The following is a 22,660-nucleotide window of genomic DNA, read 5'->3' on the forward strand; positions in this document are numbered from 1 at the left end:
TATATATATATATATATATATATATATATATATATATATATGAATTCTTTGTGGGGAAAAGCTTTCATCAACAACTCAAAGATACATTTTTATTCACAACACAGTTTTCATTCATACCATTTGTTTCGATGTCCCACTATGGGATATGCCTCCCCTGCATATTTCTCAGAAGTACTTACATTACGCCAATACTGATTGGCTGGTGACCGTGATGCCTGGGTGACCTACCCTTTACGTAGCTTGCGCTACAACGCAAAATCATTCAAAAATATCTTGTCACTTTGAGGCATTTCACTTTAGCATGCTAGCTTACCATGTCCTTGTCCATAGACCAGAGCAATTTTTTTTTTAGATAATTCTCTCTCAACAGGTGCTGTGGCTTCAGTCTTCACCATAGTCTGGAGCATCTAATGCCTTTGTGAGTAATTTTCTGTATTTGCACAACAGATAATACAGCTTTTTTTCTGTCTTACACACCTATTGGCTCGGGCCATTTTTGACCAGTAAACCAGTGACCAAAATGGATTTCACTCCCCTTCACACCAGAAGAGGTAGCAATTCAAAGCCTCACCTCTGCAGCTGCAGGAACAAAATCTTGATCAAAGATCCACATTAGGTGTGCTTGACGTGCATCGAGGTGGAACATTCCCACCTGGTAATTGAAGTTCTTGAATCATGATTGGACTGTTCCTGTTTCACCACCAAGAGCATCTGAAGATGTCTAAAACATCAAGCTAGCCTCTCCAGCAGCAACCTGTGCTTGTCAACGAGCAGGCTGCCGCCTGGCAACAACGACGAGTGAGATAAAAGTGAGGACGCTGAACCAGGTGCAACAGCCAGCTGGGGCTCCCAACTGGACTTAACCACAGCACCCACACCTGCTGAGAACGTCCTGGAGCTGCACTATGAGGAGAACAAAAAGGTCACCTCGGAGCTCCTTGTGTCCAAGGACAACATCAGTGATGATGAAATCTTCATCCTAAGTGTACTGGCTGCAAAGCCTGGCACTTTGGTGGTCACCTGAGATGAGGTGGCACTCCTACTGTGTGCATGGACATGCAGACCATGTGGAAACAGGCTGCCTCCAGCTCAACATCCCCTGGCCTGAGGTAGTATCAGAGACATCAGATCACGTATGAAGGGAATAAATTGCCCCAGGCCACTAGGATGGATAAACAAAAGCTCCTTGTTTGCCCAGAGATGCTAGACAATATTGCGGTCTCCTCGAAAGACCGCCCCTTCAATGGGAAGACTCGATACATGGAGCTTCTTCTCTGGACCTTGAGGGTTTGGAGAAGCTTGGCATTCACCAGATGCTCCCAATAGAGTCGCTGGTTGCAGCCAACCTGCATCCATGGCTGCCGACATCTTCCAGAACCCCATGATGACATCAAAGGCCGACCACTTCCAGTCCACTTTAACTGAAAAGGCCTACAGAGCCGCAGCAGTTACTGTTGCTCACTCAATGCTTCCTCTGTCTCTGCATAACAAGCTGAGCTGTGTGAGGACATGGCCATAAAGCCTGACCCTGATGTGTAGAAGGAAATCACCTTGATCAGTGACATATACCTGCGTGTACAGTGTTGCGCAGTCCAGGACATAGGAAAACGCATGGGGATGATGGTGACTCTCCATTTTTGTTGGGGTTGTTCAGCACTTCATGCAATATTTTGCTAACAGACAGACTCCAATAGTTAATGAGAATTTTTTTTAAACAGATCTCATATGATCAGTAAGAGCTTAAAGCTCAGCTTCGGCTATCACCACACTCAATTTTAACTTAAAATCTGTAAAACTGGCTAAGTTGCAGCATGTACTGTGTTTGCTAAAATTGCTTAGCTGTAGCGGCCATATTGAATGGGGCCGACTACAAATGTTAAATGGTCATCCAGTGTTTGCATTCTGAAAGTTTAATTAAAATTTGCCCACAGGTTCATAAGATATTTTACTAACACTACAGGTACAGGCAAAAACATTGCACTTTTGCCTTATGCAGCATGCAGTAATTATCATGTCTCTTAAAAAGAGACACTCTTATAAATGGGCACTTGAACAACAACCCAGTTTGATAAGTTAGGAAATATCTGTGCAATCTTCTGTCAATAGTTCTGTTTGTGTGACTGTTTGTCAGCCTCTTGAACCAGATACAATGTAATTAGAGAAGAATCAACATTAACTGATGCGTGTGAGTGAAGATGTGAAATTTCTTCACCTCAAACAATGCCTTAGAGGAGAGGACAGAGTCACATAACTGCAGCAACACCAGGGTTTGCCTGTTCGAGCTTTCATTGGTGTGGATGCACAGCTGTGTCTGCACCAACTTCAAAACTATTGAGCAATGTGTTCAGTCATAAGTTTACTCCAAGTAGATATCAGGCAGTGCTGATAAGGTGATGCAGTGAAAGTGGAGCTTTCTGGAAGCAAACAAACCACTAAACAGGAGAAAACTGCAGTTCTCAGGTTGCAGCAAAATTTAGGATTTTCTGTACTTTGTGTCAAATGATGATATAGTTTGTTTTAGAATCCCAAAATTTATCATCCTCTAATGTTGAAAATGGATTCAAATAAGTTAAAATGTCTTTAAGAATTTTATAAAATTTGTAGACCCAATGAAAACAGTTGCTTGGAACAGTTGCAATGAAAACACAAAAACAGAATTGTGAAAGGTCTGTTTGACTGTAACCATCCATCCATCCATAATCTTTACCTGTTTTTTCCTTCTCGGGTCACGGGGTCACTGTTGCCCATATCAAGCAGTCACTGTACTAGAGGCAGGGTACACCCTGGACATCACAGGGCCATATCGAGACAAACGAGACAAGCAACCATTCACACTCTCGCTCACACCTAGAGAAAATTTACAGTTACCTATTTGTTTTCCAAATTTAGAAAAGTACCAAAAAGAATGAAGAAAGGGAAAGCAGTAGGACCTGATGATATACCAGTGGAGGTTTGGAAATATCTTGGAGAGATGGCAGTGAGGGTTTTGACTCAGATATTCAATGGCATATTTGAGGATGAGAAAATGCCTGAAGAATGGAAAAGAAATGTGTTGGTGCCCGTTTTTAAGAACAAGAGTGATGTACAGAGTTGTAGCAACTACAGAGGAATTAAGTTGAAGAGCCACACACTGAAAAGCTGAGAGATTTGTAAAAGCTAAACTTAGACGAGAGGTGGCAAATTGTAAGAAGCAACATTTCATGCCAAGAAAGAGCACCACAGAGGTCATCTTTGCTTTTAGGATGCTAATGGAGAAGCACAGAGGGTCACTTCATTGTGTTGGTGTAGATGTAGAAAAGGCATATGACAGGGTGGAGAGAGGAGGTGTGGTATTGCTTGAGGAAATCTGGAGTGGCAGAGAAATATGTTAGACTGGTACAGGACATGTATGAGGACAACAGGACAGTGGTGAGATGTGCTGTAGAAGTGACAGATAGTTTCAAGGTGGAGGTGGGAGTGTATCAAGGATCTGCTCTGAGCCCCTTCTTGTTTGCTCTAGTGATGGACCGACTAACAAATGAGGTCAAGCAGGAATCCCCGTGGATTGTGATTAATGAGTTAATGAGTTTCTACATCACTATGATGTTTGCAGATGACATTGTGTTCTGTGGTGAGAACAGGGAACAGTTTGAAGAAAACTTGGAGAGGTGGAGGTATGCATTTGAAAGAAGAGTAATGAAAGTCAGTCGTAGTAAGACAGAGTACATGTGTGAATGAGAGGGAGGCTGGTGGAACAGTGAGGCTACAAGGAGCAGAGGTCACAAAGGTGCAGGACTTCAAGTATTTGGGGTCCACTGTCCAGACAAAATGGGGAGTGTGGTAAAGAGGTGAAAAAGAGAGTCCAGGCAGGATGGAGTGGATGGAGAAAAGTTTCAGGCGTGATTTGTGACAAAAGGGTGTCAGCCAAGGTTAAAGGAAAAGTTTACAAGACAGTTGTGAGACCAGTTGTATGGTTGTATGGTCTGGAGACAGAGACATTGACAAAAAGACAGGAGAAAGAACTGGAAGTAGCAGAAATGAAGATGTTCAGGTTCTCCTTAGGAGTGACAAGGATGGATAAGATTAGGAATGAGATCATCAGAGGTACAGCACAGGTTAACAACTGGGAGATACAGTTAGAGAGGCCAGACTGAGATGGTTTGGACATGTCCAGAGGAGGGACACTGGGGATATTGGTAGAAGGATGTTAGAAATGCAGCTATCAGGAAAAAGAAAGCTACCAGGAAAAAGATAGAGGACATATATGAATACAGTTAGAGAGGACATGGAGATAGCTGGAGTGAGGACAGAGGACGCAGAGGACAGAGATGGAGGAGGATGACTCGCTGAGGCGACCCCTGAAGAGAGAAAAGTCCAAAGAAGAAGTTGGACCCTTGAGTTTCTTCAACAAATTCAACAAATCTTGTGTCTGAAAGGTAATTAAGCTCAACAAAAGAGAACACTACAACAATGCAACTAAAATGATTCTGAGCCATGGTAATGTTAAAATAATATTATGCATGTAGTTCCGATATCTGACAGTGTTGTCATTTTTACAGAAACATTAACAGACCTGCTTGGTCACATTTGATGTCTCATTGTGTGATGTAATTGTGTGTATCTGCATATGAAGTAGTTTTGTGTTAGTGAACAAGGAGTAGGTATTTGACACATAATCACAAAACATTTTGAGGTACAACGTGTAACCCAAAGTGTGAACAGAGGCATCCAAGCTGACCACAGTCAAATCATCTGAAAGAGATTTGCAACAACAAAACAGAACAATCTCATACTCTCTATAAAATATTAACGCAGACACATTTGTCAATAAAATCACTTTTTACGGCTCGACTAATCTATTTTGTTTCTGTCATTCTGAAATGACAAAATTTATCCATGTCACTGGTTTCTAGTGATCAGACAAAAATGGCTAAAGAGAATCACCCTCCTGGGTAAGACAAAAAATTGACAGGAGAACTAATTACATGAAGCGCTTAAAGATTTGAACTCATTAACTCATTAATCACATATTCAATTAGACTGAAATTAATTAAAAGAGAAGCAGGACATTGGCACAAAGGCTTAATAAGACATTAGTATTCAATTCAATTCGGTTCAACATTCAGGTCATCTGGACAGTTTTTTTTTTTTGAAAAAAAAAAAAAAAAAAGAAACTGTCCAGATGACCTGACTGAAAAATGTTGGATTGTATACCTGGATTATTGAGCATGGATTTTGTCAATTCAGTTTAGTTTATTTATATAGCTCCAAGTCGCAACAGAAGTAAATGGTAAATGGTAAATGGACTGTACTTATATAGCGCCTTTCTATCTGATCAAGATACTCAAAGCACTTTACAACACAATCTGTACCCTCATTTACCCATTCATACAGCACTCTACTAGAGCTCTACAAAGCTAATTGAACAAATCATTCTAAAGAGACTAATCAGTGATCAAGTCATCTCAGGCCACTGAATAGAAACATTCACATACTTTAGAAAAGCCAACAAGCAAATTTGGAGTTGCTGAGAAAAGTTTGTGGTTAAAATAAAGGATGGAGGTGATGTTTCCTCTCTACTGTCTGCTTTCAAACGCTGCACTAGGCCACTCCATGTTCTTTTTTTTATAGTTTTGTTGGATTTTAAAGTGAGAAGAGATTATTTAATGCTACTCTTGCAGTATATTATGTGAGAGGTGAATCTGTGTCAATGCTAGTGTTTGTACCATGCGAATACTGAAGCGGGCTGGAATGGGAGATTGGTTGAACAGTTGCAGGGTTCTAGCAATGTCTGTCAGAACCGAAATTCTGCCAAATTGTAGCTTTGTCCTTGAAACATGAACAGTTGGTCCCTGCCCAATACACGACAGAACGACCTCCTAAAAAAAGAACAGAAAAGAGAAAAGTCAGAGAACAAAGTTTACAAACACAATGCCTGTATAATCATTCCCATTCAGATTTACTGACCAGAGGCTGGAGGCTGCCAAACACAGCAATAAATAGAGAGTAATGCAGTTTCCCTACAGCCTTTGCCACCAGGGATACAGGAAGTTCTACTGATCTGCCAGGAAAAATAACTCCTCTGGGAATAGAGCTACCAAAAACTATTGGTGGATTGTTCTCGTTTTCCTGAAAACAGTGACACAGACAAAAATAATGTTTAAAATGTAAATATATGGATACGTCACAGAATGTTCCTTGGTCTTTATGATGATGTTGATCACTAAGATCCATAGGGAACAAACAGATCAGCTGTATTTATATTGAGATTTATATTACACACAGGCAAACTTTAAGTAGGTGAGCTCTGATTTGGGTGCTCTGAATTTTAGTTAAGGCTTTAAGAGAACAATAAAGGAGTCTGGAGACAAATGCATGTCACACCTTTCAGATTTTTAGTTGTAAAATGTTTAAAACCATGTATTTTTCATTTCACTTCACAATTATGCACTATTTTGTGGTGGACCGTCACATAAAATCCCAGTAAAATAAATCCAAGTTTGTGGTAATGTGACAAAATGTGAAAAAGTTTAAATGTATGAAGCTACTCTGCAAAGTCATGAAACAAACAAACTTTACTGCCATATCTGTTTTGCCATTAACACATTTATGTTTTAACTGTACTTTTAGCAGCAATACTCAGCCTTTAAGCCATTACGATAAGTGAAAAGTCCTCAATTTGACAACAGAAAATGCTTCATGAGCATGCATTTGTATCTGTAAGACTGGAGACATATGCAGCCCAAGTTTAAACCCAGCTTTTCTCTCCTGTCACATAAATAAAGTATTCAACTTAACCTGATCAAGCAGGCCATAGCAGGCAGGCAGATCACTAGAGTTGGTCAACCTCACTTTCTGCTCATTGGGGTGGTTGAGGTAACATATTTGGAAGTCCAAAACTGGAGTTTCAACTGTAATGTCAGGTACAACACACCTATTACCAGAGAAACGGAAAGGGGCCAAAGAAGAGAAACAGACAAGATGAGAAAGATGAGAGGTTTCACTATCATTCATACTGCATTTGGATTACACTGCTATAAATCTAAACTTGACAATAAAACCAGTTACAGCACCGATTCCTCCTGACATGTTCTACGTGACTGTGTGACCATTGCATGCTAAAAATGAAATTAGAAACATTTAATGCTTTCTTTCTTAAACTCATCTTCAATAAAACAATAAACTCAAATTTGTGTTAAAGGTGTACAGGATGTACAATATCCACTCTTTGGTGAGGTGTTTTATGAATTCATTTAAATAAAATAGGCCTACTATATTGTCAGGAAAAGGCTCCTGTCAATCATATCACATTTTTTATATAGCTTGTGGTGTTCAATCCTCACAGTCTGACTTGGATGCTCCAAAAGTAGTGATTCAAATAAAGATCAAATGATTCTACAATCTTCGAACACACTGCTGCATTCCAATTAAACATTACTGTAAAATTACTTGTGTTTTAGAAAGTTATAACAGAATCAGAATTAGAATACTTTATCAACCCCAGGGTGAAACTGACTGAGTGCCATTCAATCTGGCTTTGAGGAAAAAATAACTGAAGCAAGGGCAAATTTTTCCTCCTTTAGTTGGTCCATTTTAGTTTTAAAGAGGTATTTTTTTTATCAGGTCTTTCTTGTAAACGAGGCCCGAGGCTCAATGAGATTAACCTGTTTAAATACACGTTGAATGAATGAATTGTGTCGGATCAGGTTTTTGAATTTTAATCTAATCTGCAACAGCTGACCAGTTTACTTCTCAATTTTCCACACTTTTGCTGTTTTGGCTAATTATTTAAAATTATTTAAATAAGGTTAATTCAATAATGACACTTATAGTTTTGTTGAAATATGTCCTGCATTTAATAATTAAAGAGTCAAGAACAAAATCAGTTTATCTATTCATTGTGCAGAGTTCAGTTTGCTGCAACTTTTAAATATTAAAACCTAGCTGAATGAATATTTGAGCATGTTCGATCCTTATGAGTGTGGCCCACTGATGTATGAGTCTAACCTGGCATGGATAGGAAGAAACGTTTCCTTATCAACACCTTCAACATTCACCACCAGGCCCAGTCTGTAAGTCTTCACAGTGTTGGAGCACAGCGTCACCTGTTCACACATTAGTCACAAAAAAAATATATAATAATAATAATAATAATAAAAATCTGTGATGTAATCATATTGGCTTGCATGCATTGTTTATTTCATTTTTGTTAACTTTTTTGTTTGATAAGGATAAAGTGATGGGTTTAACTAAAGATGAGTTTGTGGGCAACACGGTGGATTACTGGTTAGGTCTGTTGCCTCACAGCAAGAAGGTTCTGAATTCAAGGCCCAAGTTGGACGTGGAATCTTTCTGTGTGGAGTTTGCTCTCCTTGTGTTTGCGTGGGTTTTCTCAGGGTACTCTAGTTTCCTCCCACAGTTCAAAGTCCTACATGTTAGGCTGCCTTCAGGCCCAGGCCTCCTTTAAAAATAAGATCTGCGATCTCAGTGGGATTTACCTAGTTAAATACAATTTAATGAATAAAGTATGCTATGTTAATTTTTCAGGCAGCACGGTGGCTCCATTTGTAGAGCTGTTGCCTCTCAGCGAGAAGGTCACCAGTTCAAGTACCGGCCCGGGACCTTCCTGGGTGGAGTTTGCATGTTCTCTTTGTGCATGTGTGGGTTTTCTCCGGGTACTTCGGTTTCCTCCCTCAGACCAAAAATATGCATGTTAGGCGGATTGATAACTCTAAATTGTTCCTAGGTGTGAGTGAGAGAGTGAATGGTTGGTTGTCTTGATTGTCTCTATGTGTCCCTGCGATGGACTGGAGACCTGTCCCTGCCTTTCGCACAGTGATAGCTGGACATGGGCACCAGCGACCCCCGTGACCCAAAATGGAATAAGCGGGTAAAGATAATGGATGGATGGATGGATGGATGGACTACTCATCATATAAATTTCTGTTAAACAAAAGTTCATTTACATAAAATTAATCACTGAGTTTATGAAATGATAAGCCTTTTTTAATCTGTTTATGATTATCCAAAAGAAGGTTTAGTGTTTAAATATACTTTCAACGGTGATTCTGGCCATTTGTGAGAAATGGAAACAAATTTGATAAGTTGTCAACTTTTATTTAATGAGAACATCACTTAAATTAATGAGAAGTTTATTAATTAAGCAAAAAGCAATAATGGAGCAGCATTATCAATCAAATAAAACTGAATTTTTGATGAATCGAAGCATAATTTTTCTTTCTTTAGCTTCATTTTTAGTCTAACCAAGTCAGGAATCTGCAGCCTGCAGCTCTGGAGCCACATGTTGATGTTTATTCACCTCTGCAAAATAACATGGAAGTTAATTATCTTTGTACTGTATGTGAGTACATTAGGAAAGGCTACCTTCAGCTGTTTCTCTGATTATATGGAATACATAAATGTAAATTCTGTGACACTGTGACATGAATAACACTTGGAGTATGTAGGTTTGGCTGCCCATGTTGACTTCAGGTTTGTAAGTCATGGAAACCACATTAACTGCACTCTGGACTGCTTCTGATCAGAAAATTTGGCTAAATATGTTTTCAAATTTTCATGAAATTCCTTTAAGTATTGTTCTGTTTGTGTTGGTCATTTGTTTGATACTTTATTAATCAAACAACATAAGACCTCAAAAACCTTTTGTTCTACATTCTTGAAGCAAAATGCTGAGGTGTAAAAGAGTAACTGAGTATTTTAGAAGAGTATGGCAAATTATTTTTTTACAGTGAGAATAAGAAGACCTGCCATTATTAAAAAAAAACTTAAAAACGGTTAAGTACATGAAGACTTTTGCCTTTAGACCAAATCATATTAGATTCTTTTTAATACTTGACCAAAATTTGACTAATGTTACAATATGTTACTTCTTTTGAATTTCATAAGCAACAGGCAAACCATCTGCTTTCTTATACAGAATTAAGATATTTTATTTTTAATAAAGTATCTTAATTCAATATAAAGTAAAAGATACTTTACTTTTTAATGTTTTTTGAGTGGCACAAGATGTTTTTTTTTACTCATTTTAATCTGTCATAACGGTAAAGCACTTTAGCCAGCTTCTGTTGTTTTTATGTGCTATTGAAATAAAATGACATTGAATTATTATTAATTTTACCATAATATAAAAAGAACCTACATAGTTCAGTGTTTAAACAATATAAAAGGTTCTTGTTTGTAAGAAATGGTCCTTTGCTTTGTCCTAATATGTACAATATCAGTAAAACATCAACAGTTTTTGAAGTTTTTTAATAAATTTTTTTACAATACAACAAACTTGATTTTTGTATATAACATTTACTGTAAATAAATCTTAAATATTGGTGGTACATTTTTATAAAGTTTAAATTAGGTTTGTGGCTCTAGATAAATTTTATTTAGTGGATGTGGGAAAAAAAAATCTTTGAACCAAGTAATACTTTTATCTTTTGCTTCTTACTAACTGATAACTTGTAATACTTTTACACACGCAAAAAAAATAAAAATAAAACATAATTCTGAATTTATTTTTTGTTTATTTTTCATATATTTCCTTGTTGGTTTAGGTATTCTTTTGAGTTCTGTCCGTTTCAGTTTATGTAGTTGTGACTGATCATTGTTTCCCTCTGTAATCCCTGGCCTCTGCTCATTTCTCACCTGTTCTGCATCTGCTAATTACCCCAGTTCTTAGTCATCATGCTGTTTGTTCCCTTATGTTCCTGGATTTTCTTGCTATGGTTTATGATTTTTCATGTGCTCCCTGTTTTTTTTATTTTTTTTTTTATGTAAGTTGTTTATCTGCATGGGTTTTCTCCGGGTAATCTGGTTTCCTCCCACAGACCAAAAACATGCATGTTAGACTGATTGGTAACTCTAAATTGTAGCTAGGTGTGAGTGAGAGAGTGAATGTTTGTTTATCTCGTTTGTCTCTATGTGGCCCTGTGATGGACTTGCGACCCGTCCAGGGTGTACCCCGCCCCTCGCACAGTGATTGCTGGACATGGGCACCAGCGACCCCCGTGACCCAAAATGGAATAAGCGGGTAAAGAAAATGGATGGATGGATGGTTTATGATTTTTCATGTGCTCCCTGTTTTTTAATTTTTTTTTTTATGTAAGTTGTTTATCTGCGTGGGTTTTCTCCGGGTAATCTGGTTTCCTCCCACAGACCAAAAACATGCATGTTAGACTGATTGGTAACTCTAAATTGTCCTTAGGTGTGAGTGAGAGAGTGAATGTTTGTTTGTCTCGTTTGTCTCTATGTGTCCCTGTGATGGACTGGAGACCCATCCAGGGTGTACCCCGTCCCTCACACAGTGATTGCTGGACATGGGCACCGGTGACCCCCCGTGACCCAAAATGGAAGAAGAGGGTAAAAGATAATGGATGGATGGATGTTTATCTGCACCATTGGCTTTTAATATTTGTTATCAATGAAGCTTTGGTGTTCTCATTTAAATTCTACCCTTTGTTTTTCAGCTTTGGTCTTTTACCATTAACGTCTTATAAAGCAAGCAACTCTAAAGATGCAGGCAGACTAGAAACCATTTTAAATAAACTGTCTCTTTGCGTTCTTGAAGAATATAAATATGTTGGAATTGTACAAAAATGTTTTCATGTGTGTATTCAAAATGTGTGAAAGGGGTGAAGGAAATTTTCACTGTAAAGGCTTGTTTCAACTCGGTTTCCACAAGATTAGAAATTAAACACATCAAACCATGACAGTGTCTCTGAGGTTAATAAACATCATATACTCCTTCTGTTTTGTGTTCACTAAAAGTTCTAGCATAATAAACATGGGCTGCCTTGTCACCATTATTTTACACTATGATGTTATAGTAAAATCAGTGCACTAGCACATCTCTGTTTTGCATGTATTTGTAATTAATTTGCCTACAAATTGTACCTCAATGGTTTCCTCAGACATGGCGCGCACAGAGCCAGCAGCAGGGCTGATGGTGAACTCCACAGGACGGACTCGGGTTGCATGTCCTCGCCAGTTCTTCAGAGATAAATCAGACACCTGTTTGAAACCACTAACACTGGGAAACTCTAATCCATCCCCTAGGACATGCAGGGCAAAGGTCATAGGTACAAAGGATGTGTTGAAGAGGGTACAAGTCACTGTAGCTGGGAAACCTATGCAAAAAGACAAAACAATACATTATACAAAGTAAATGAAATGACAATGGAAAAGAAAAAAAGAGCAGATGAAACAGGAATGTTTGTTAAGATTTTTATCCAATAGGGCAACATGAAATATAATTAGATTGAATATGAATCACCAAAGGCTACGTCTCCAAAATTGAGCTCGTAGACATCAAAATGAAATGTGGGACCAATGACACGACCCCTGAAAAAAAAAAAAATACACAATTAAGCAGATCTAATAAACCTGTGGAACAGAAAATAAATATTTTTGAAATACTCACTGGAGAACAGTAAAAAAAAGTACTGACTTGTTTTAGTGATTTGAGAAATCATCTCAGCTTTCTAAGGCTGGTGCTGTTTTACTTAAAAACTGAATCCCAGCTTTACCTGAAGGTCAAGTCTGGAGGTCGAGGCTGTCCTGTAACAGTGAGCAGCAAGTTCTCAGAAAAAGTTCCCAAGTTGTCACTCTCGAAGGTGACTTCCACAATCTGGCAGGCCCCGGGGGGAACGACACCTTCCTCTGGACTGAAGGAGAAACATCGGCCAAATGTGGTGTCGGTGCTCAGAAACCTGAAAGGAGCATCAATCAGCCCTTCGTTTGACAGCTGCACCTGAAGGAAAGCAAACAACATTCAGTAACGTCTTCATTATATATGAACTTCATAAATTATCAACACGTTTATACAGGTATCAAAGATATAAATAAAGAATGATACAAGCTCCATGCATGACTTGTGATGTAATGTTTTTAGGTTCAAAAGTCAGATTTTAAATTTAACAGTTCATTTAGTTTAAACTTTTAATTTGGTTTAGGTTTGAGTTTTGTATCTGAGTTCAATTTAATATAAATATTATATAATATACTGTTCCAAATAAGTTTTTACAAGTTAATACTAATATTCAAAATTATACAGACCCTTGTGAAAATCTAAACATGGGATTTTCTTATGATACTTTGACTTTAGGTTTCTTACCTCATAATGATCTTTGTCACCTTTGAACACATTATTCATATCAATTATGGAATAGTTAAGCTGGAGATCAGGTCCGAGACCTTCACCCTGTATTGTGAGAGGTAATCGTGATTCACGACCTAAGGACAGGAGAAGAAGGAAATATACAGCACAAAGGTAAAAAACAAAGCTTAAAGATATGTTCTGATCAAGGGAGAAATAATGGGACAAAAGGTGTAACAATAAAAAGCATTAAAAGTCTTCTTAATGTTTAAAATTTAACATGACACAGACTCTATACAAGAAGTTCCAATACTTTGCTTTTGAGTTCACCGTAATAAAAAATACTGTATTCAAATGCAAAATGTGATAATAATTACACACTTGCTGCAGTTACTGTTGTTCTTTCTATTTGTTAACAAAATAAATGCCATGTGAGGTCCTGCAACAATGCCAGGACTTTTGTTTTGCTCAGTTTCTCAAACTTTGCAACGTCAGGAAGTAATCAAGGCTTCACAGAATGAAGTTGGTCAGATCCTCGCCTGCTTTAAAAATCATGGAAATAAATGTAAATCTCACCTCCGGCTAAAAGACACAGATGGAGGCCACATGCAAATTTTCCAACAATCTTTCAAGACTTTTATGATGTGGTAATTGATTAAAACAAACTGCCCTCATGTGGCTGCTCAGACGTATTTGCCAGATATTTATTTAGAAAACACTAACACTTACAAACATCAGCAAAAACGTCTTTAGCTTAAGCTAACTGTTGAACGTTTACAAAAATTAACATTTATGTTTGTGTTAAACCAACATTGAAAGAAAAAATTACACTCTGAAGGAGAAGGACACATAGTTGAGTGGAGATGTCTACATTCAAAGGTGTGGTTTGTTACCCAGACAGATTTGTCTAACCTCTGAGACTCCCAGCAGGGAAGGAGAATCTTTTATGAGAAAACTAAAGCTACAGATTTACGGTACAGGAGGGGTGAGCTATGTGCCCAAAGCTGTTAAGTTAAAGAATAAACAAGAGAATAGAGTTGTCCTTGGGTCAAGGGCAGTGTTGCCTCAGGAAACAATTCACACTTTCAGACCATTTTAAATGTAAACTTTGACACAATTTTGACGTTATTCTTATTTAAAACCTGCAAATTATTAGTGAGAGGAAGGAAAGTAGACCAAAAGACACCCAGATATATTAATAAAACTAAACTGAAGGTGTAGCTTTAGAAGTACTCGTAACACCAAAGAAAATGTCTGTAACAAGAACATTCAACAAATAGAAAAAGAAAAGAAACCAAAAACTAGAACAACCAAAAGAAGTGGAATGTCCCATCTGTCCTATAGATATATTTTTGTCTCACGCAGAGGAGTTTATGGAAGTTTTATCAGACTCGGGAGATGGTTCTTTCGAGGTAAGGTTCAAAATGCACCAATGAGGATGTAGGTCTGGTCCATCATGATAAAGAAGTTGACCCAAAAAGCCAAAGCTCTAGGTGTACTAGCGACATTTCAACTCTCTCCTATGGTCATGAGGTTTGGAATAAAAAAGAAAAAGCCCAGATCCAAGTGGCTGAAATTAACTTCCTGGAACCACTGCTCCTCCACAGCGAAAAGAATCTGCTCAGGCGGTTTAGGCATCTGATTAGAATTCCTCCTGGAGGAGGAGACTCCAGGGGAGACCCAGAACTTTCTGGAGGGGTTATGTATCCTCACTGGCCTAAGAACACTATGGGATGCCCCAGGAAAACCTGGAAAGTATCCCTGGTAAGAGGGATCTCCCTCCTTGAGCCAGACTACAGTTAAGAGGCAGAAAACTGAATGAATGAACAACTGAAGTGATGCAGATAACGAATTTAGAAAACCAGGACAAGGTGTGTGTGGGGAGAGCACAAAGTTCAAATTAAATGAACCTAACCATGGAAAGGGAAAATGAAATATAATAAAAAAAAACAATAAACAGGGGTAATAAAACTAACCCAAGAGTATTCAAACAAAACCAGAAACACAATAAGCTCAACACAAAAATCTATAAACCCAAACTGTTATATGTACATATCTCTGATATTAAAAAGATAATTTGGACCTAAGCTGTTACAAACCTTGCTGTAAGGAAATAAAGTAGAAAACAAAATACAGTACAGTAAAAAATAAAGTCAAACAAAAAACTATAGAAGCTTCTAAACGTTGTTCTAAAGAATTGAACTAACATAGACATCTGAGGGGACCCTAACACCATGTTGCAGGAGCTACTCCTTTAATTTTCCTTCATGAAACAAAAATTCTAATAAGAACTACAGGCTCCAGCTAAACACTGACTCTAGTTCTTAATTAACTTTAAATATAAGAATATATTAAGACATGTTTCTCTGTTGCAACCATGTTTATTACATAGAAGACAGGAGAGAGAAAACAAACTGATTTGCACTGAGAAAATTTGAGCCGGACTAAGCAGCAACACTGTTTAATTGAATGTTATAAGTAGTTTAACGGTTAAAGGTTACGTAACAAGTGGCACTCACCTGTGATGTCACAGTAGATGGTGTGTTGGTAAAGTCTGGCCTCCTCAGGCTGGAAGACAACCTTAAACTGCATTGTCATGTTTGGGAATATCTCCCCCTCCTGGAGCATGTAAAGACAATAATTTTTATTAAAACAGGACAAACTGCATTTCCTGTGAGAATGCAGTATGAAGGCTGGGTTTTGAAGAAATTTGCTGGAGAAGCTGAAAGTGAGTTGTTAAATCTAAAATATGCAGTTTTTGGAGATCTCTGGAAAGGTTTTAGTGTTTGGAGCATGTGTTGAGGATAACTCTCTGTTATTACTACATCAAAATGTAGCTCAACGTCTGTAAAAGCTGATGGAGTCAGATATTTTTGTGTTTGCTAAGACTGATTAGTTGTGACAGTCATTTTGAAATAGATTGACCCCAAACATTGTTCAGTTATAGATATACATCCAGTGATTATTTTCTGAAAGGTTCATTAAAATCTATCCAGTGGTTCATTAAATATTTTGGTAAGACAAACAAAGACATGGGCAAAATAATCACTGCACTTTTTCCCTTCAGTGGAACAAAACTAGTGGCGCTCACATGTGACATTACAGTAAATGAAGTGTTTGAAAATCCCTCTTTGATATTCCAAACTGAAATCGCCCTGATGACTTCAGGTAAGACACTGACTAGTCGTAACTACACAACACGATATCGAATAAACCAAATGTGCTTGTAACTCTTGGACAAATTATTGTAGACCTGCCTGCTTAGAATGGATGCTTCAAAAAACGAAGAAAAGTTTTGTTTACAAATATTGAAAAATGGTTAAATCTACAAGAGAAAATAATCTATCCATGTAACTATCCATGTTGCTGATCTCATGCTGCTGATCTATTTCATGCTGCTGTGTTCATTTGTACTCATCTGCTCATACAGACTCATGTTCGTGCTGCTGTTGTTCATCGTATTGTTTTTTGTACTACTAGTGCTTAGCGTATTCTTAGTTTAGCATATTTCTTAGTTCATCTCTTAGATTTTACTACTGTTTTCTTTACAGTTTATACTTTTGTTGGATGAAACTGGGGCCCTGTGTACACAATTTCGTTCCACTGCATGTGGTGCAAACGACAAATAAAGAAACTTTGACTTTGACTTTGAAAAGAAAACTTTGAGCAAGGTCGAAACAATTAGTTGATCAGGAGCAAAGATGGTGAAACAGAAACACACCGTTGGCTCCACAGTTATACAACCAAGACAGAGGGCCTGGAGGCCGTCCTGGCTTCTGTGCTTCTGCAGGGATCCGGACAGCAGCGGGAGGTGATGGATAGCTGAGGGGTCAGAATCACACTGAAAAGTCCCCTTTTCTTCCTCCTCCTCCTCTTCCCCCCCCTGCAGGAGCACTTGGCTCTCCCTTGAAAGAGGACGATGTATAGAGAGAAGGTGAAAAGTAAAAAGAAGTGTGAATGAAGAGAGTGCAAAGAACAAAAAGTTGCTGACAGTAATGTAAGTGATGGACAATCTGAGCTATTTCTGAAAAAAAAATATGACTGGTTTTAAAAACTAAATAAATGGGCAAATTAAAAAAAACTTGGAAAAAAAAAAAACACTTAAAACAGGAAGATGAGCTGTTTCTATATCCAAACATCTTTGTTTCAAACCTGAACAAGGCCAGGTCTTCCTCTTGCTGGTTACGCCACACTGTCCAACAGTAATGAAGAGGAATGTCACTCCCGTTGGTGAGGGACACTGTCTGAGTGTCAGCCATGTTGATGTAAGTCTCCTTCAGCACTAAAAATTCAGTTTGAAGCTGTATCTTTAACTCCTCGCAAGTCCCACACAAGTTGATATGCACGTCTTCACCTGAGCAGAAAACAAAAAACAGCAAGCAAATGCAAACGGTTCATATTAATTTATAGACCAAGTCCACAGGTTTTCAAGATTATTATAATACTTCAAATCAGGCATTTGAAAGTGAAACTGCTATGTATTGCACATTCACTGTTTGAGGTTTTTTTTTTTTAAAGTAGATTAAGTAGATAAACTATTTTCAACATATCTTTTAAAGATTACAAATGTGTTTAAAACTTTTATGTTTCCTATATCAAAGAGTTCAAATTACATAAAAGAAAAGAGTACAGTGTGGTGTTCACAAGAAAGTATGATCAGTTACGAAAGAATCAACTGCTTATTGTTCAATACCAGCTCTTATCAGCTTATGTCAAGGATATTGTAGAGTAGCTGAGTCAAATGCTAGAAAAGAAACACATAGTTTAGAGAAAGTGAAGGCAGCGGCACTACATAGCTCCAGGAAGAAAGAAGTACTTCTTTTTTTGTACAACATGACAACCTATCTAAATGTGCCCATCCTGCAGATTCAAAGACATCAACGTGTACACTGTGTGTTTACAGCTGAGCTGCTCCTTTGGGAGACGCTAATGTTCCAAGGGACCTGTCAAACACTTGGTTTATAGCAGAATCCTAACTGCTGCTGATTCTGCCCACAAACTGGAAGTATTTAATCCTGAGTTTACTACACAAATACAAGCACATCAATTGAGGAGATAGCTGTATACTACTGACTTCATACAGTGATTCAATCACTTTGAATCTGAGAAAATTAAGTTTCAATGTCACAAATATCAATTTTATGTTGATGTAGTCAACTGAACTCCAAAAGGCACTAAAGGTAAAGTATGACTCTGTGCACAGTTTTAATGTTTCACCCCTGACAGTGCAGCAGATTCACACACAAGTTGCTCAAATAATCTATTTTTAGCAGTTTGTGTGCCCATGTGAGCAACATTTCTCTGTAATGATCAAAACGTCACGCCGGAGGCACATCTTCCTTCAGTCCTAAGAATTTCTGTAATTTAGAGCCGGACCCAACCATGAATAAACCTGCACAAAAACTGTTCTAATGGCCTACGATGAAAAATTTTGATTAAAAGAAAAGAAACTACTGAAAACGACATAAGAAAACAATATTACTGATATTTATTTTATTTCAAATTATTTTTAAGATAAGATGGCCTAAATGTATTTATTTTTGATCAAGTTGACACAAGACTTCACAAAAATGTATTCAGTTTTGTTTAGTTTTTTTTGTTGTTGATAAATATTAACATTCTGCTCAGTAATTAGCAGAACATCTAATAGATTGAGAGCAGAAACATCTTAATAGTCTCTTTATCTCTGAAACTAAGAGCATCCAGAACCAGGAGCAGATTAAAGATGCAAAACTAGGTTTTGTATAAACCCACCGAATAAAGTGCCATGTAAATATCATAAGTGTTTGCTTACATTCAAATCAGAGGTGAGGGAGTCCAAGCCTGCAGAAACCTTTCTGAATGTCCTTCAATGGCTTTTTAATTGCCTGCCCTGCCATTTCTCTGTCATTTTGGATACAAAAAACAAAACTCTGACTTCTGAATAGACTTCAAAGCTGGCCTTTAAATAACACTCTTCTCCAATTATTTCTGTTCTCTATAGTTTCATTGATATAACATTTTCTTAGAATATGAAAACCACTTTGGAAAGTAAAACTACTGTAAAAATGGCAATTGAGATAAAAGTTCAATAAAATATTTTATTGTGTGTAGGCAGCTCAGTGGGACTGGAGTGTTTTCACAGCCAAAACAACCATGAAGGTTTTATTACCTTTGACTCATATTTTGTATTCACTCATGTTAAAGAACAAAGTGTGATTGTCTCTGGGAATTTGAAACTGTTTGTTTGTTGTTGGTTTGTTTTGATTCTAGAAAATGTGCCACTGAAGCCTGAAGAGTAGGAAAACTTATAACCCATCTCTATTTGGGTTTTCAAGGTGAACAGTGAAAAGTGAAATAACCGTGAAACGAAAACCTTCTTTTATGTGACTAGGGACCTGTTTACATGAGAACAATCTCTGAAAATATTGAACAACATTGATTGTGGACAAAAAAACATGAGAAAACTTGTTTAAATGCAGAATGCTGCGCTAGTCGAATCTGCTGTAGTCTCCATACCAGGCAAGGTTGCCAGATAGGAAATTAAATATTGTAATGTCACTTTAAAATCATTGTATTTTGACCCAAACTAGTGTAAGTGCTGAATGGGGGTTTGTTGGAGGGTAAAGGTTGTAAGATGAGGTGTTCATCATGACTGGTGGACACAGAAAAGAAGGGCTTGACCCTAAAACTATCTTATAAAAACTGTAACTATTGAATATCTGGCAACACAGGTCACTTGCTAATGCTGTGGTTTTTAGCTTTCAGCACATTTTCCAAAATGGTGACCACACAAACACTGGTTCGGCTTGAGGATGACGTTGGGTTGCTCCTACATGTTGAAAAGGGGGAGAAGCACAAGCAGCCCTCTGCTATCCACCATTGTTACTGATGTTCATCTACTTGAGGAGCAAAAACTACAGACTGCAGCCGTCTGTAGTGCACATGCACGATTTCAAAATCTCTGCAGGGCATCTCCAAAAACCTTCACTTTGAGAAGTGGATTCAAAAAGCTTTGGCTTCAGAGAAAACGAGCACGGGTGTCATGTACACGAATGGCTGAAGCACAGCAGAAATGCTCAAAACGGCCTTGTGTAAACTGGACCTAATTTAGCTGTAACATTGTCAACAATGACTTGACCACAGTTTTGGCAGAACAAAAAAATACTTTTGTAAATATAGGCTGGTAAAACTAATGCAAAATCGTTGCCTACCCTACAGTAACCACAAATCATAATTCAAGGAGTGCTGGAGCCATCGAGCCAATTATCACAGAGATTTTCATCACATTCCTGAAGGCAGAGAAGGAACATTTAAAACCTTGGCACAGCGCCACAGGAAGGCCAGTGTATTTTTTACTCTCACTAGATTTCTATGAAACTGTGAGATATTATCGGATGGAGAAGAAGCATGAAGAAACAGATGAGAAGAAGGGTGAGTGATGGAAGGAAATGAGAGTGAGAGAGAGAGAACTGCAGGATACAGAGAGAAAAGCAATTATCTTGCAGTGCTGTGATGCTATGACAGCAGCTGTCAGGAATGAAGAGCTGCAGCTTATTGCTCAGCTTTCATCACAGCCGTCCACCTCCCAATTCTCCTCCCGTTCGCTTTCTTTCCTCATAATTTCTCTGTAAAAACAGCAACAGAACTTCTCAACTCCCTCAGCTACCTTTGATTAAAGCCCAAACAGCAGATCCTGCAGGATAGGATGTCTGTGTGAGAGTACATGGGAGCCTGTGCTTGTTTTTTTTTTTTTGTTTTTTTACTTGTTTGTTGTTTGTATGTGCCACTTTTTACAAAGACTGCTGTGCTCAAGTCCTGTCAGTGCGCTAACCCTGTCAAAGCATATGCGTCAGTGTTCCCTAAGAGCTGTCCATCTTCTGCTGTAAATCAGCAGGAGGGACAGAGGAAGAGGAGGAGGAGGGCTGATGTAGGAGGTGTGTGTTTAAGAACAGTCTCACAACAATAGTAAACAAGTGAGCTGTGCAGGTTATCCTGTTTGAAATCTGCATTTGCTCCAAACTGACGAAAGAAAAGTAGGCTGTGTGTTTGGGCTTTTATGTCATTTGTAAATGAAAACACTGAATAAAGACTCAGATTTCATCTTTCTGCTGAAGTCCCAGGCTTTCTAACCAGAGAAAAGCCTTAGGTTGCATGCAGACCTGGAATATTAAATTAAGGGGAAAAGGTGATCAATTAAAAATGATTTTCTCTTGGTACGTTGTCAGTGGTGTTCTGAGTTTGTGCTGATCTTATTATTAATGCTTCTCAAGAGCACCTCTGTTATCACGCCTTCAGCAGCCCTGGTGACCATACATTAAGTCTTAGCAAAAATAAATAGTTTTACATGAAACGAAGATGACAACAAAACAAACATCCACCACACATGAGGAAGTTTGCATTTTGTGAGAAGAATCAATATTAAAGCGCTGTACATGAATCTATGCTAGATTTAGTTCTGCTTCATAGACCAGTGTCACAATAAATAAATGATAATAAAGCCAATACTTTACCCTTCACAGAACACTTTACATCCTCAGCTGTACCATTACAGGTCAGCAATCACAACTCTCCTACACTGTAAGGTTAAAGAGTACTCGCAAACTCATGAAGAGTAATCATGAATTAATATAATCCACACATTATTTTTCTCATATCAGTGGTTTATTTGTCCCTAAATTCAAAATTTGTGAGCAAATTTTGTAACTGAATGTCAGCGGTTCTGTTTACCTACAGAAACCTCTGAAGTGACTGAAAAACTGTAGACAGAGACGTACATGGAGGAGCTGTTAGGAGTTTGACAGTTTTGATGTATTGGTACATATTTAAACTGAGTAAAGTCAGCACATGGAAGTGCTTTGTTTACATTGAGTGTATACCTGCATTTCAAAATTGCACATCAATGTATCTAGAAAATGGCTGTGGAAAAACTCTTCCAAACGACACCATTTGATATACTTCAGGACCACTTTTATGATTGATTTCATGGTTTATAATGAATGACCATTATACTATGTAATGTACAGTCCCTCGTTTATCGCAGGGGATCCGTACCTTTAAGTCCCGTAATAAGTGAAAAACAGCAAAGAAGGAATAGAAATACAAGTAGTAAGTAGTAGTTTATATATATATATATATATATATATATATATATATATATGTGTTCTTGCAATATTCTAAACAATATTTCTAAACTCTAAATGCTCTAAAAGAGCACAGAATGTCATGATTTCCCTCTCTGTGCCTCCGCTGCTCTCAGCCACCTGCAAGCGCCTCTCGGCCATGCCCACTTCTCCGCTCTGCATGCAGGTCAGCTGTTCAGCTGCAGGAGGAAGTTTATCCTGCAGTGTACGGGCTGCACAGGGGCGCTGGAGGAATCTTTTTTTTTTTTACAGCTCTGGGCTGCACAAAGGTGCAGCAGGTGCTAAATAGTTTAAAATAATTTATTTTAAATAAAAATTTCATACCAATAGTGCAACTCATCCATCAATCAGCCAATTAATTGTGTGTAGTGTCCAATCTTATTTTGAAAAACCGCAATAGAGTGAATCCGTGATAAATGAACCGTGAAGTAGCGAGGGACAACTGTATATACAG

General features: G+C 37.9%; 1 protein-coding gene across 1 annotated transcript in view; it reads right to left on the reverse strand.

Annotated features, from left to right (window-relative positions):
• The window catches only part of hydin (HYDIN axonemal central pair apparatus protein), a 91,678-nt gene that overhangs the window by 61,996 nt on the left and 7,022 nt on the right, over positions 1 to 22,660 (reverse strand). The window contains exons 3-14 of the mRNA XM_037683147.1: positions 18,360 to 18,399; positions 17,237 to 17,441; positions 16,806 to 16,989; positions 15,604 to 15,703; positions 13,103 to 13,221; positions 12,516 to 12,739; positions 12,263 to 12,330; positions 11,884 to 12,116; positions 7,987 to 8,084; positions 6,778 to 6,913; positions 5,947 to 6,108; positions 5,706 to 5,858 (exon numbers count right to left, since the gene is read on the reverse strand). Of these exons, the coding sequence (XP_037539075.1) occupies positions 5,706 to 5,858; positions 5,947 to 6,108; positions 6,778 to 6,913; positions 7,987 to 8,084; positions 11,884 to 12,116; positions 12,263 to 12,330; positions 12,516 to 12,739; positions 13,103 to 13,221; positions 15,604 to 15,703; positions 16,806 to 16,989; positions 17,237 to 17,441; positions 18,360 to 18,399 (1,722 nt within the window). The remainder of the gene's footprint in view (positions 1 to 5,705; positions 5,859 to 5,946; positions 6,109 to 6,777; positions 6,914 to 7,986; positions 8,085 to 11,883; positions 12,117 to 12,262; positions 12,331 to 12,515; positions 12,740 to 13,102; positions 13,222 to 15,603; positions 15,704 to 16,805; positions 16,990 to 17,236; positions 17,442 to 18,359; positions 18,400 to 22,660) is intronic.

The sequence above is a fragment of the Nematolebias whitei genome, chromosome 10 (assembly GCF_014905685.2).
Source record: "Nematolebias whitei isolate Nwh7 chromosome 10, NemWhi1, whole genome shotgun sequence".
NCBI lineage: Eukaryota > Metazoa > Chordata > Actinopteri > Cyprinodontiformes > Rivulidae > Nematolebias > Nematolebias whitei.